Source organism: Geotrypetes seraphini, chromosome 1, assembly GCF_902459505.1.
Source record: "Geotrypetes seraphini chromosome 1, aGeoSer1.1, whole genome shotgun sequence".
Taxonomy (NCBI): Eukaryota; Metazoa; Chordata; class Amphibia; order Gymnophiona; family Dermophiidae; genus Geotrypetes; species Geotrypetes seraphini.
Genome location: NC_047084.1, coordinates 282,958,486 through 282,972,142, shown reverse-complemented (window position 1 = coordinate 282,972,142; position 13,657 = coordinate 282,958,486). Strand labels below are relative to the sequence as shown.

The window sequence follows — 13,657 nt, the reverse complement described above, 5'->3', positions numbered from 1 at the left end:
CTTTCAGAAAACAAATAAAAACCCTGCTTTTCAAGAAATCCATCAATACAAACTAACACCGCAGGAAGCATTTCAATCCCCTGAATTAACCCGCTCGACACTGTAACACTTCTGGAAATGTCCAGATAACCTCTTATGTAATCCGCCTTGAATCGCAAGGTAATGGCGGAATAAAAGTCACTAATGTAATGCAATGGCTTGTCCAGGATTACTGAATCTATAGGTGTTCAAATTATGAAACAATAGTTATAGGTTTTACATAGAATGTCACACTTTTCTTCGCTTCATCATACAGTTCCACCACATTACATTTCAGGCTTACATTACTACTACTGTTCCAAACCTCCCTTCAATGGCTTGTGTGCTGTTTTTTGAAGTCAAGTATTTACAGGCTTGATTGGATGGATAACTTTATCCTGCAGTTTTTAATTTTTGCCAGTCTATACCGATTAGAAGTAGAGAGATTAAAAACGAAAGTGAGTAAACAATGCATTTTAAAGCCAACAGTGCATGATATTGCAAACCATGAGAAATCTCTGGATCCAGCTTATCCCCAGTGGTCTCTTTACAGCGCTCCAATAGGCAGAAGTTCCACCCCACCCTGCACAATGATAAAGATCCCTTCAGCTCATACAGCCAGTTGATGCTGCAGTCTTTTCTTCCTCTTCTTTAGTTCAAATCACAATTTCTTCTTAATCCCATTGGCCTGTATGTGCTGATGCTGGTTCTTCCTTCTCTTCTTCTCTAGTTTGTATCTTCTCCCATTGGCCCATTTGGGCATTACATTTAAATATGTGGTTGCTCTGGCAACTTGGAGTTTGTTGAGTCTTGTGGAAGAGTCTTCTATAGGGATGGCTTAACCTACGGGCCAGGAGAGGCTCTGGTCCAGGGTGCCAGCAATAAACAGTGCCAAATGCCTGTGCCGGTGACATCACTAGTACCATAGGGATTGGCAACTGGCGACTTGCAAGCCACATACAACTCTTCTGCTATGTGGCTATGGGTCTCCAGGTCCCGATCCTTTAATTTCATGCCGAATTCCACAATTCCCTGCCCCCAGGCCTACCAAGGTACCTGGTAGTCCAGCAGCGGGAGTCTTCATGGTAGGAGTGCAGCCCTCTCATTTCTGCCTCTTTGCGGCTGCTGCAACCTTTTGCGGCAGCTCACAGTACTACTGGAAATGAGCGAGCAGCTGCAAAAGGTCACGCAGCCATTTTAGAAGTTACTGAGCTCCTGCCTCGAAGACCCGCACTGGACCATCAGGTACCTCGGTAGGCCTGGGGGGGGGGGGGAAACATGGGGTTGGGAGGGAGATTAAAGGGTCAGGACCTGAAGAGAGGAGGGAATCCTGGTTATGGGCTGGGGAACGGGATAGGCAGGGGAGGGACGAAGAGAGGTGCAGAGACCTGAGAGGGGTTGGAGGGAAGAAAGAAGGGAGAGAAGCTAGACCTTGGGGAGGGAAAAGAGAGAGTAAGAAACTTGGAATATCTCAAACTCCCTTCTCTACCCATTGCAGCTCTTTATAAATCTTGGGTTAAATATTTAGGATAAATTAGCTCTTTGCTTTAAAAATGTTGCCAACCCCTGGGTTAAGCAATAGGCCCCCCATATAAGAAGCTACTGTCATCACTATTGTCTGGCATCCTGAGAAAATATAGAATCACGGTCTTCTCTTTACTCGCGATTTGCACTGCTGCCTCAGCTGGAAACAAAACCACCCTGGAGCCATAGTCATGCAATCAACACTGCTAATCTCCCTCCTCCTCCCACCCCATGATGTAACTTCCTGTATCGGGAGGAAGTGGAGAGAGATTGGCAGTGCCGGCAACATGACTATGACTCCGTGGTGGTTTCATTCTTTCCAGCCGAGACGAGGAGGTAGCTGAACAAATGGGTGAGTGAAGAGAAGAGAATGGAATCTTGTGGACTATAGAAAGCAGTGGCCTGAAGCCAGCCAGCCAAGAGGGTGAGGGGAGGGATGTGGAGTATCACAAACACTCCTCAAAGCGGAGCTAAACTGTGACAAACCTTATGCTCTGGCGTGTCCCCTACAACCAGGGGTATCCTCAGGACTTTTGATGGGCTCTAGGAAACTGCCTAGGCCTGGGAGAGAAAGGGTAAGAACTGGCTTCAAGTCACCAAAACTCAGACAAAGTTCTTCAAGAAAGAATAATAGATTTATTCTGACCTTAGCAGTCCAAAAGGTGTAACACAAAGGCAAATTTCTGCAGCATTTCACAAATCCAGCTTCAAAGAAAAATAAAGGTACAAAAGAAAACCACATACAGTTTTTGTCTTGCCTGAGTTCCTGCACTCTGACTCAGCAATGAATTTATATTGGTATTCAAAACAAAAAACAAAAACTTTCTCTTAGCAGTATTTGTCTCAGAGGCTTGAAAGATAGATTTCCAGCATTCATATAAAGTCCAGATAGCTATTATAGCAGAAAAGGTTATATACACTTCTCCCTCCGGATTCGCAGGGGATAGGGGCAGAGCTGGACCGCGAATGGTGAAATACCGCAAATATCTTCTGGTCCGGCTCTGACCCATCCCCGCCTCCCTCCCGCCTTCCCCCCGGCATCCCGGCCTTACCTGGTGGTCTAGCGGGCTTTCGGGACAGGAGCGATCTTCCTACGCTCCTGCCCCATGCAGATTGCCAATAGCAAATGGCTGCCGTGAGCTCCCGTAGTCTCTCGAGACTACGACGGGAACTCCCCACAGCCATTTCCTATTGGTGATCTACATGGGGCAGGAGCGTAGGAAGATCGCTCCTGCCCCGAAAGCCTGCTAGACCACCAGGTAAGGCTGGGACACCGGGGGGAAGGCTAAACTATGGGTTTTTTTCTATTTTTCCCCCTCCCCCAAAAATTGCAAATATGTGAAATCGCGAATGCCGAAACCGCGAATGGGGAGGTGGAAGTGTACTCTGTTAGGCAGCAAGCAACAGCACAACTTTGCAAAGAGCTCACTATCACTGCAGCTACCTCTTGGAAGGCAGTTCAGCTGTGGGAGATCATGTGATTATACTACCAGCAAACGGTAGCCACAGTAAGATTTCCAAACTCAAAAAAAAACCAAACCCATTCATTCAGCTCCCAGGTTCTTTAGCTCCAAACTTTACTTTAGGAAAGCAAGTTATCCACATTCAGGTAAGTACACTTCTTGAACCAGAATAATGGTTAGCTCAAAGACAGGCAGCAAATTCATAAGGCATTTCTTGCTCAGAAAGAAAGGAGAAAAAAAAACCCACCAGCTGCTTCTCAGCTATTCACTGTCTTTCAGTTATTGTCCATGAGTTCTGCCTGGCTCTCTAGCATAGGGCCAGCGTCTTGCACTTCCATTCCTTCCACACATTCAGGGATCTGGAAGTCTGAGGTGGGGAGGCTTTTTTCCACTTCCTGCATCGGCCAATCTGGAACCTCTGTCTCTGCTTCCTGGCCCCAAGGCTCTCACACTGCCTTGAGCTGCTGGAGTGACTCACCCTCATCACTCTCTCCTCCCCCTGCTGTTTGCTTCAGCCTGCTTTTAATTAGCCCACAGCCAATCCCCTTCAGCCTGTAGAGGGGGATGGGCTTTGGTTCCATTGCAGGCTTTCCCTGCCTGTTTTGCCTGGGTTTTCTAGGCTCAGCTAGTTTCTCTTTGGCTGTCCTAGCTGCCTTATAGACCGGATACTGCTGTTGCCAGTCTGTCTGTCCCTGCTCCAGATCACTACTGCTCTGACCATATGGACAAGAGAGGTCAGCCTCAAATTGGTCCCCAGAATTAACCTGGTCAGCTCTTCTGCACAGGATCCTGCTAGGTGCACAACAGGAGAGAGAGAGATGAGGTGAGGTGATGGTGGGATGAGGGGAAGAAAGATGGACGATACAGCACATGAAGCTTGGGAAGAAAGAGATGGGACTAAGGGGTGGGGGGAGCGAGAGCTATTCTGGATACTGGGGGGATAACAGAAGGACATTTGTTGGAAGGGAAGAAAGAGGGTGAAAGACAGAGGGACAATGGATGAGGAGAAGAAAGAGAGGCCATGTTGGATGATAGGATGTGGAACAGACAGAGGAGCAATGTTGGCGAGTGTGGTCTAAGAGAGAGAGGATATTCTGGATGGTTTGGAAGGGGGTGGGGTGGAGAAAGAGGATACAAAAGATGAAGTGATTTCTATTAGGTTTAGCACCCACAATAAACTTTTAGAATTTGTCTCCTATGGGGAGAAGGGAGAGAGATGGGGAGAGGGAGAAGATACTGCATGACTGGGAAGAAGAAAGAAAAATACATTCTGCATGGATGAGAGAGACCAGACAAGAGATGCTGTATGGCTAGGGAGGAGAGAGAAACATGGAAAACAAACTGTATGACGGGGAAAAAAGAAGACTTAGTAAAAGATTGCAAACTAAAAGCAGAATGGGAAGGCCTCAGTGAAGGAAAGAGGTGGAAAGCAATTAAATAAAAAGAAGTTTGGAGGTTGGATACTAAAAATTAATGATATCCAAGTAGAAACAGTCAGTAAAAAAAGAATAGAACTGAATAGAAACAGATGTAATAGAAAAGATGAAGACGACATGAGGAGAGAGAAATATGAATATAAGAACCGGGAAAGAGTTAAGAGAAGATCGTAAAATAGTAACCAGAGACTGTGACCTACCCAATTAGAAAAATTAAATGCCCACACAAAAGGTAGGGAAATTTGTTTTTATTTAGGGTGAAATAATATGGAAGCTATGCTAGTCCACATTAACAGAAAATAAAAGGATACCTTTTTATTGGACCAAATACATTTTTTGACTAGATCTCAGAGGCCAAAACCTCCTTCATCAAGTAAGTAAACTATCCTGAGAAGAAGAATGAGACTTTGGCCTCCAAAAGCGGGTCAAAAATTTATTAAACCAATATTTTCTAATTTAGGGACCCTTTACTAAGCTGCAGTAAGCATTAACATGTGCGTACCTCAGGTTAAAAACCAGTACTGCAGGGCATGCTCAAGTGTCCCATGGCAGTTTTGTTTGGCACCATGGGAGGTGGGGGTGTGGCAGAGGGATGCAAAAACAACAACTGGTCCAGGGCACCACAACCTCTCAAGTCCGGTTGGTATGTTGAAGACCAGGGCCATCTTACACTGGCTGTTTCTTCACAGCTTTTGGGTTTTATTATTATTATTCTACTGTACATAAATTTTCTATATTTGATGCAGTGTTGAAAAAGGACATATTTAAAACATGCTTTCTGTTTCTATGCATCTCTTTTGCACGAGTCCATTCTTCAGCTGTTCCATGTATCCAATAATGCATAACATCAATAATATTCATGAAGAAGGAATAGCTATGTAGGACATGTTTTCAAAACCTGTAAACATCAATATCTCTTTCAGAGATGAACACATAAGAGCTGGGGCAAAACAAAAAATGTGAGAGTTCTTTGTCTAACTGCTCTGTGAATTATGCAAAATTTGCTTTCTGATAAATCAAGTTTGTGCTTAGAGCAAACATCAGTTCCAGTTCACCATGCTGCAAACATTCCAGTAGCAGCAGTAACAATGGAAAGATCATTATTTCCTGCTTATGTTCAAAGGATGGCAGAACTCAAAAGATAAGCATTAGAGGTAGCAAAAGTCAAATAGTCTTAGGATGACCCCATTGTCCCAGTAGCGCTTAACACTGTGTGCTGCAATATGGAAGTCCCAGGTTCAATTGCTGAAGTGGTTCCTGCTCCTTGACTTGGATGGTATAGGGACCAGTCCAGGCATCAGAAGGAATTGCAGTCTTTCAGTTTTGCTTCTCTAGTCAATTACTGCTGCCATAGCTGGGCTAAATCATCGAGGGAACTAAAATGGAAAAACCCGAGGCAGCTGTGAATGAGAGCCCCTGGAAAGGTCCTGATTGAGGAGGAAAACCAAGGAGGAAGAAGGTTTCAGGAAAAGAGGAAATTGAGATGTAGAACAGCAGATAACCAACATTCTATAAAATGGCACTAAATTATACTTTTACATATCTAGAGCAAGGAAAAAGCCAACCAATTTTTCAAACTCGGGCAGAAGGGCTCTCTTTTTAATATAGCTAACAGATGATTCCATTCTTCAGCTGCTCTAATTCTAAAAGCCTCTCTTCTCGACAGTTGGAGTTCTCTGCATTAAAAATAAGCACCTCAACATCACAGAGTTCTGCCCCCTTCTTGTAACATTCTGTATTTAGTAACTCCAACTGGATGTGAACACGTCAGTTCAGAAATGGATCATCTGTTCCTGCCTGTCCTCAGAGACTAATGCATATTTTCAATGTATTAGCAGACTGAACAAGCAGCATGCATTTTGGTTGGGGTTTTGCTAATAGAATCCATGTTATCTATACTCATGTGTAAAGCCTCAAGAGAGCAGTTGCCAGATTATGCAAGTAGTTTTTAGTATGGTCCAAATTCATAAAACAGGAATGTCAGAGAGCAGAGCTCATGACCTTCAGAGACCAAAGCAAGGACTCTACTACACAGCAAAGAGTAGAGCTCCTATATGCTGGCATTCCTCCAGAAACACGAGCACTCAGCTCCTATGAAACCTCAGTATCCTGTCACACACACACAGTGCACAGACTAGGCCAAGAATCTGGCTGCTATGTTTACAAATTTAGACTTTCTACAGTTGCAATCACAGGCTTCCAAGACTCCAATCAGGTTTAAACCAGCTACCGGGAAAGAGTAAATCTATTTTCATAAACACCAGAAGCAAAACCTGACCCATGTTTGATGGGTAAAACTGGGTGAAATTTTGAGTGAGTGAGATGTCCATCAATGATTCCTATGTTGTGAGTAAATGGGGGTGTTTTGTAGAGAGTAACTGGGAGAGTATATTAATGTGAGGGAAGTAAGAATCTGGGTGCGAATGAGGCTACGCATACGGAGGAGGGTGAGTCACCCACTCTTCCCTCGCTGCCATCCTCACATGTCTGGGTCTTCTTTATTTTTGGATGACAGCAGTTAAGAACCCTGCTGGCATATCTCTAAAGTCTCACTATAATAAATATACACAAAACCAATGCATATGGATGAAAGAACCACAAGCACAGCCTTGAAAACTGGTACTATATCTTGTGTGAAACTTGCCCAAAAAGATAACAGTAGTGAACCTTTCAATTACAGAGGAAGCAATAACTTTATAAAAGTAAGTTATTGCCTCCTCTGTAATTGAAAGGTTCACTACACAATTCTTTACTATACCAGATTACATAATCTAAATCTACACTTGGAATTCCATGAGGACCCCAAAATCCGTTCCTTTAAAAGTCTACTAAAACATTTAAATATTGCTACTCTCCCATGCAATCCAACTCATAAGGATGATCACTACTTAAGACTTCATCTCTAGTATATCCAAAGGCCCATAATTTTCCCCGACAGATCATATTAAATGGAAACTAGTTATCTGCTTCAATCACTATCTTCTAAATTTCTACCTAAAACTACCCAAAAAAGTAACCACCACCATTGCAAAACCTGTGTTAAGGCGTAATAAGATACCACTTGAGGAATGCTGGAATGAGATTATAGATCAACTAGAACATATGAGGTAGACCTGATGCAATGAAGGTATTCCAACCAATGAATTCTCAACTGTCACCTCACATGAAATCTCAAACTTAATAAGGAGACTCTCAAAAAATTCCTGCTGTTTAGATATCTTCCCAACAAAGATGCTAGCTAGGACATTCTCCTGAGTTCTTGTTATGGCTGATGGATTTTGTTATCATTAGCCTAAAGAAAGGCATATACCCAAATATCAACCATCGCTCCGACACCTTTACCCAAGGCAACGGGAAAAGACAGTTGTTAACCATGGCCTGCCAAACTCCTAGAATTCTGTGTTAATAAACAGCTATCAGACTTTCTAAACCTGACTGATGGTTTTAATAGCTTGCAACACGGTTTCCGGACAATGCATAGTATAGAGTCTCTGTGAAGTCCTTCCTAAGTAGAGGCAAACAAATGGTATTGCTGCAGTTTAATATCTCAGCCGCATGCGACATTATAGATCATTCACTATTACTATCAAAGTTGAACAAATGGAACTGTACTAAAATAGTTTGCAGAATTCCTGAGAAATAGAATATATGAAATGAGAAAGGGAAATAAAAAAAATCCCACAACTGGAAGGCACTCTGCAGAGTATCGCAAGGCTCTCCCCTATTCATTTTCTTGTTCAATATACGAGTTAAGGGTCTAGGGCAGGGGTAGGGAACTCCGGTCCTTGAGAGCCGTATTCCAGTCTGGTTTTCAAGATTTCCCCAATGAATATGCATTGAAAGCAGTGCATGCAAATAGATCTCATGCATATTCCTTGTGGAAATCCTGAAAACCCAACTGGAATACGGCTCTCGAAGATCAGAGTTCCCTACCCCTGGTCTAGGATATAATGTTTTCTTCCTCTCATAAGAACATAAGAATAGCCTTACTGGGTCAGACCAATGGTATATCAAGCTCAGTAGCCTGTTCTCACAGTGGCCAATCCAGATCCCTAGTACCTGTTTATATCTAATCTAATCTAATCCTTAGGTTTGTATATCACATCATCTCCACGTTCGTAGAGCTCATATTCTCTTTGGACAAAGGAGAAGGATATTGTCTGCATAAGAGTCCTTTGACAATGATCCTCATAAGGTACGATAGGGTAGCAAAGATCTGAGCGTAAAGACACAGAAAAACTTCCTCAAACTCAATACTAAAGACTGAAATACTTTGATTTAGCAACTTAATTCATGACCTGCTGCTGGCCACAGGTGAGAAACTTAAGATTAATAACTCAAAAATTCTAGTCGCCACTCTGGTCTCTCATCTAACTTTTAGAGACCAGACTGACTCCTTAGTCAGGGCAGCCATTCAGGAAGTCGCTCAGCGCCGGGCAGCAGTGTACAGCTGAACCACCAGAACTTGCGGCAGCTGAGTGGCTTCCTGAATGGCTGCCCAGCGTTCTTGCAAGACTCACGAGAACTCAGGGCAGCCATTCAGGAAGCCACTCAACGCTGGAAAGCAGTGTACAGCTGAACCACCAGAACTCACGGCAGCAACAGGCTCAGCAGCAGGACAGGAGCACGGAAAGCTCAATCCTGCCCGCTATACCTCTGGACCACCAGGGATTCCGGGTAAGCGGGTCATACGGAAGGCGCGGTGGCATGCAGGATAACTGGCAGACAGGAGATACAATGGACAGGGCAGGGAGGGGGAACAGGGTGCAGAGCCTGGCAACCCGGCGGAGGCCTGCAACAAGTCCAGGAGAGGAGCGGGTGGGTGCTGGCCCAAACATAAGCCAAGACCCCCATTTTTGGGCCCCAAAATCTCAGCTTATATTGGAGTATATACAGCACAGTTACTTACCGTAACAGGTGTTATCCAGGGACAGCAGGCAGCTATTCTCACATAAGGGTGATGTCATCAACGGAGCCCAGATGCGGAAGCTCGCAAGCAGACTTGCTTGAAGAAACTCGAAGTTTCGAGTTGACCGCACCGCGCGAGTGCCTTCCCGCCTAGTGTAGGGCGCATCTCCTCACTTAAGATAGCTAGCAGAGAAGCCAACCAGGGGAGGTGAGTGGGTTGTTAGAATAGCTGCCTGCTGTCCCTGGATAACACCTGTTACGGTAAGAAACTGTGCTTTATCCCAGGACAAGCAGGCAGCCTATTCGCACATATGGGTGACCTCCAAGCTAACCAGAATGGGATGGTGTGAGTGTGGACAATTTAGGAGAATAAATTTTGAAAAAAAATGGGGATTGAAAGATTTTAGACAAAGGATCACTTACAGGTCATGGACCTGATGGGCCGCCGCGGGAGCAGACTGCTGGGCGCGATGGACCCCTGGTCTGACCCAGTGGAGGCACTTCTTATGTTCTTATGTTCTAATACTGTTTGGACAAATTGTCCGTCCCGTCTGGAGAAAATATCCAGACAATAGTGAGAAGTGAAAGTATGAACCAAGGACCAAGTAGCAGCTTTACAAATTTCCTCAATAGGTGTAGATATGAGGAAAGCTACTGAAGCTGCCATTGCTCGAACTTTGTGGGCTGTGACTCTATTGTGTAGGGGTAATCCAGCCTGGGCATAGCAGAATGAGATACAAGCAGCCATCCAATTGGAGATGGTACGCTTAGAGATAGGATGTCCCAACTTATTTGGATCAAAGGATAGAAAAAGTTGAGGAGCAGTTCTTGTGGTTTGGTGCGTTCCAAATAGAAGGCCAAAGCACGTTTACAGTCCAGAGTATGAAGAGCTATTTCTCCAGGATGAGAATGAGGCTTTGGAAAGAACACTGGAAGAATAATGGATTGGTTGAGATGAAATTCTGATACTACTTTAGGGAGGAATTTAGGATGAGTACGAAGAACCACCTTGTCATGATGGAAGACAGTGAAAGGTGGATCAGCAACTAAAGCTTGCAGCTCACTGACTTGTCGAGCAGAAGTGAGGACAATGAGAAACAGCACTTTCCAAGTGAGATACTTCAGATGAGCCTTGTCAATAGGTTCAAATGGAGGTTTCATAAGCTGAGAAAGAACAATATTGAGGTCCCAAACCACTGGAGGAGGTTTGAGAGGAGGTTTGACATTGAAAAGTCCTTTCATGAATCTGGAAACCACTGGATGAGCAGAGAGGGGTTTCCCTTCGATAGGCTGATGGAAAGCTGTAATTGCACTGAGATGGACTAGGATCGATTAGACTTGAGGCCAGAAGTCGATAAGTGCAAAAGATAATCCAAATCAGAAGATAAGGAGGAATGTTGGGGCTCCTTATCATGATAAAAACACCACGTAGAAAATCTAGTCCATTTTTGTGATAGCATTGTCTAGTGGTAGGTTTCCTAGAAGCCTCTAAAATGTCTCTGACAGGTTGAGAAAACTGCCGAGGAGTCATGTTGAGAGATACCAAGCTGTCAGGTGTAGAGACTGCAGGTTGGGATGAAGAAGAGATCCCTGACTCTGTGTAAGCAGAGATGGAAAAATTGGAAGAAGATATGGCTCCCTGCTGCTGAGTTGAAGTAGAAGGGAGTACCAAGGTTGTCTCGGCCACCGAAAAGCAATCAGAATCATGGTGGCATGATCGTTCTTTAGCTTGACCAGAGTCTTGAGAATGAGAGGGAATGGAGGGAATTCATAGAGGAAGAGATTCATCCATTCCAGAAGAAAAGCATCTGCCTCGAAGCGATGAAGAGAGTATATCCTGGAGCAGAACTGAGGCAGTTTGTAGTTGTGTGGAGCTGCAAAGAGGTCTATCTGAGGTGTTCCCCACTGTGAAAAAATGTGACGAAGAGGTGAGGAATGGAGAGTCCATTCGTGAGGTTGCAGAAGACGACTCAAGTTGTTCACCAAACAATTCTTCGCCCCTTGGATGTACACAGCTTTGAGGAAGGTGTTGTGGCAGATTGCCCAGTCCCAAACTTTCAGAGCTTCTTGACAAAGGGAGGCATATCCCGTCCCTCCCTGTTTGTTGACATAATACATGGAGACTTGGTTGTCCATCCGAATGAGGACTACCTGGTCGTGAAGAAGCGTTAAGAGCTTTGAGGATCGCTCTGAGTTCCAACAGATTGATATGACACTGACGATCCGTACTGGTTCAGTTGCCTTGTGTATGGAGACCATCGAGATGAGCGCCCCAGGCGTAGGTCGAATAATCTGTCGTGAGGACCTTCTGATGGGGTTTTTTTGAAAAAGCAAGCCTCTGGAGAGATTGAAAGAGAGCATCCACCAACAGAGAGACTGCTTCAAAGAAGGAGTGACTGTTAGAAAGTGTCGAGAAAATGGGTCACAAACCTGCATCCATTGAGATGCTAGGGTCCACTGAGGAATTCTGAGGTGAAGTCTGGCAAAATGAGTCACGTGTACTGTGGAGACCATGTGACCCAGAAGTACCAGACGCTGTTGTGAATGGAATGCTCCGAGTTGAATAGTATCCAGAACAGCTCTGATGAATTGTAGATTCTGTGAGGGCTGAAGTTGGGATTTGGGAAAGTTGATTTCGAATCCCAAACTTTGTAGGAACCAGGTAGTCCATTGGGTCACTACAATAACCCCTTGAGATGTTGAATCTTTGATGAGCCAGTCGTAGAGGTAGGGAAATACCTGAAGACCATGGTTCCTCAGAGCTGCTGCTACCACTACTAGACACTTGGTGAACACTCTGGGAGATGAAGCCAGGCCAAATGGCAGCACTCTGTATTGATAATGCAGATTCCCCACCCGAAATCTGAGATATTGCTGGGAGGCCGGATGAATGGGAATATGAGTGTAGGCCTCCTTGAGATCTAGAGAGCATAACCAGTCGTTCTGCTCAAGAAGGGGATAAAGGGATGCCAGGGACAACAATCAAAGTTATGGGTAATATATATTCGACTTCACTAGTCCAATGAAAAGGTATCATCTACAGCCTGCTTGCATCTTATTTCTAATTATGCACAGGGACTAACCCAGCACTGGCAGCCACAATTCTTTTCTCAAGAAGAGCAAAATATTAACATTTGAAAGCTATCACAATGCGAGTCTTCCCAAAAAACTTTCACGATACGCGAAAGCAACAAAGCAGCTAGAGACAGTAGAATTCACGTCTAGGAGAGTTAGAAGTTTATGGGCATCAACTCACCCGAAGAGCCGGAATAACCCCCCCCCCTCCCTCCCCTCCCCTCAAGTTCCTACCAAATGATTCGGAACAACTCCGATTCGATGTCTTTATGTCCTGAATTATCAGTCACTCTGCAAATTCTTTCTGCTTCTGGCGGAACTACGGCAGAGGCTAGCAGCAGAAAACGTGCTCTTTTTCTAGGGGTGGGGAGGCGTGGCAGGATAAGCGGCAATCACTCTGTAATAGATGAATCCGGCAACCAACAGGGCCACAGCTTAGTTTCAGGGGCAGGTCCCTGTGAGTGGCAGAAGCATCTGACCCTGGGGCCGTCTGTCATCCTCCCATTATCGCAGGATAGGGCCGTAATCACACTTCCTCCGCTCTGGTGTGAAAAAGGCCACGGGGGGGGGGGGGGGCACCGGCTATCTGCGTTTGGCGCAATGGCTCTCTGCAATGATTCATCTCTCTATCACATGGTGTAATGTTTACAACCACAGCTCGGCGTGATAGAAAAAGATTTCCAGAGACAGAGAGAGGGGACAAATCAGAAAGAGAATCTCTCCCCCTCCCTACCCCTATAAATAAATAGGTACTTTCCAAAAGCCTAGCGGGATGACTGAGGGAAGGCGAAGGCTAACACTTTAATGGTACGAACAGTGCTGAGAAGCTGCACATCTGGCAACCGCCTCCTTCGCCCGCTTTCTTCACACGGTGTTAGTCCCACATGGCCACGTAGACATTTTCCAAGGCGAGAGTCTCTGCATGGGCCAACAGCTACGGGGGGGGGGGGGGGGAGACATAGGAGATTCAACGCCTCCCCCACCCCTCAAAAACATATTAATAAATGAAAGGAGTCTTGCCCCTCCTTCCCCCCCCCCTATTTGTCTCCGTCGCGGTTTGCAGAGGAAAAAAAATCACGCGGGTCTGGCTGCCCCCCCCGATACATAACGAGGAAAGGATAAAAGAATGAGGTCCCGCCCCCCTAAAAAAAATACACACATATTTACATATACAAAGAAGGGAAGAAGAATGAGGTGGCCGCCCCCACAAAATATGCATACATAGGAGGATGA

General features: G+C 45.0%; 1 protein-coding gene across 5 annotated transcripts in view; it reads right to left on the bottom strand.

Moving 5' to 3' along the window:
* RNF24 (ring finger protein 24) overlaps positions 1-13,657 on the bottom strand; it is a 116,439-nt gene that overhangs the window by 92,541 nt on the left and 10,241 nt on the right. The window contains exon 1 of one of the 5 annotated variants that reach the window (XM_033952819.1): positions 13,240-13,377. The exons of 2 other annotated variants lie outside the window; for them this stretch is intronic. In XM_033952819.1, the coding sequence (XP_033808710.1) occupies positions 13,240-13,259 (20 nt within the window). In that variant the 5' untranslated portion in view covers positions 13,260-13,377. Of the gene's footprint in view, positions 1-12,658; positions 12,964-13,239; positions 13,378-13,657 lie in introns of those variants that run through there. 2 more of the 5 variants (XM_033952810.1, XM_033952837.1) reach the window with 2 other exon arrangements.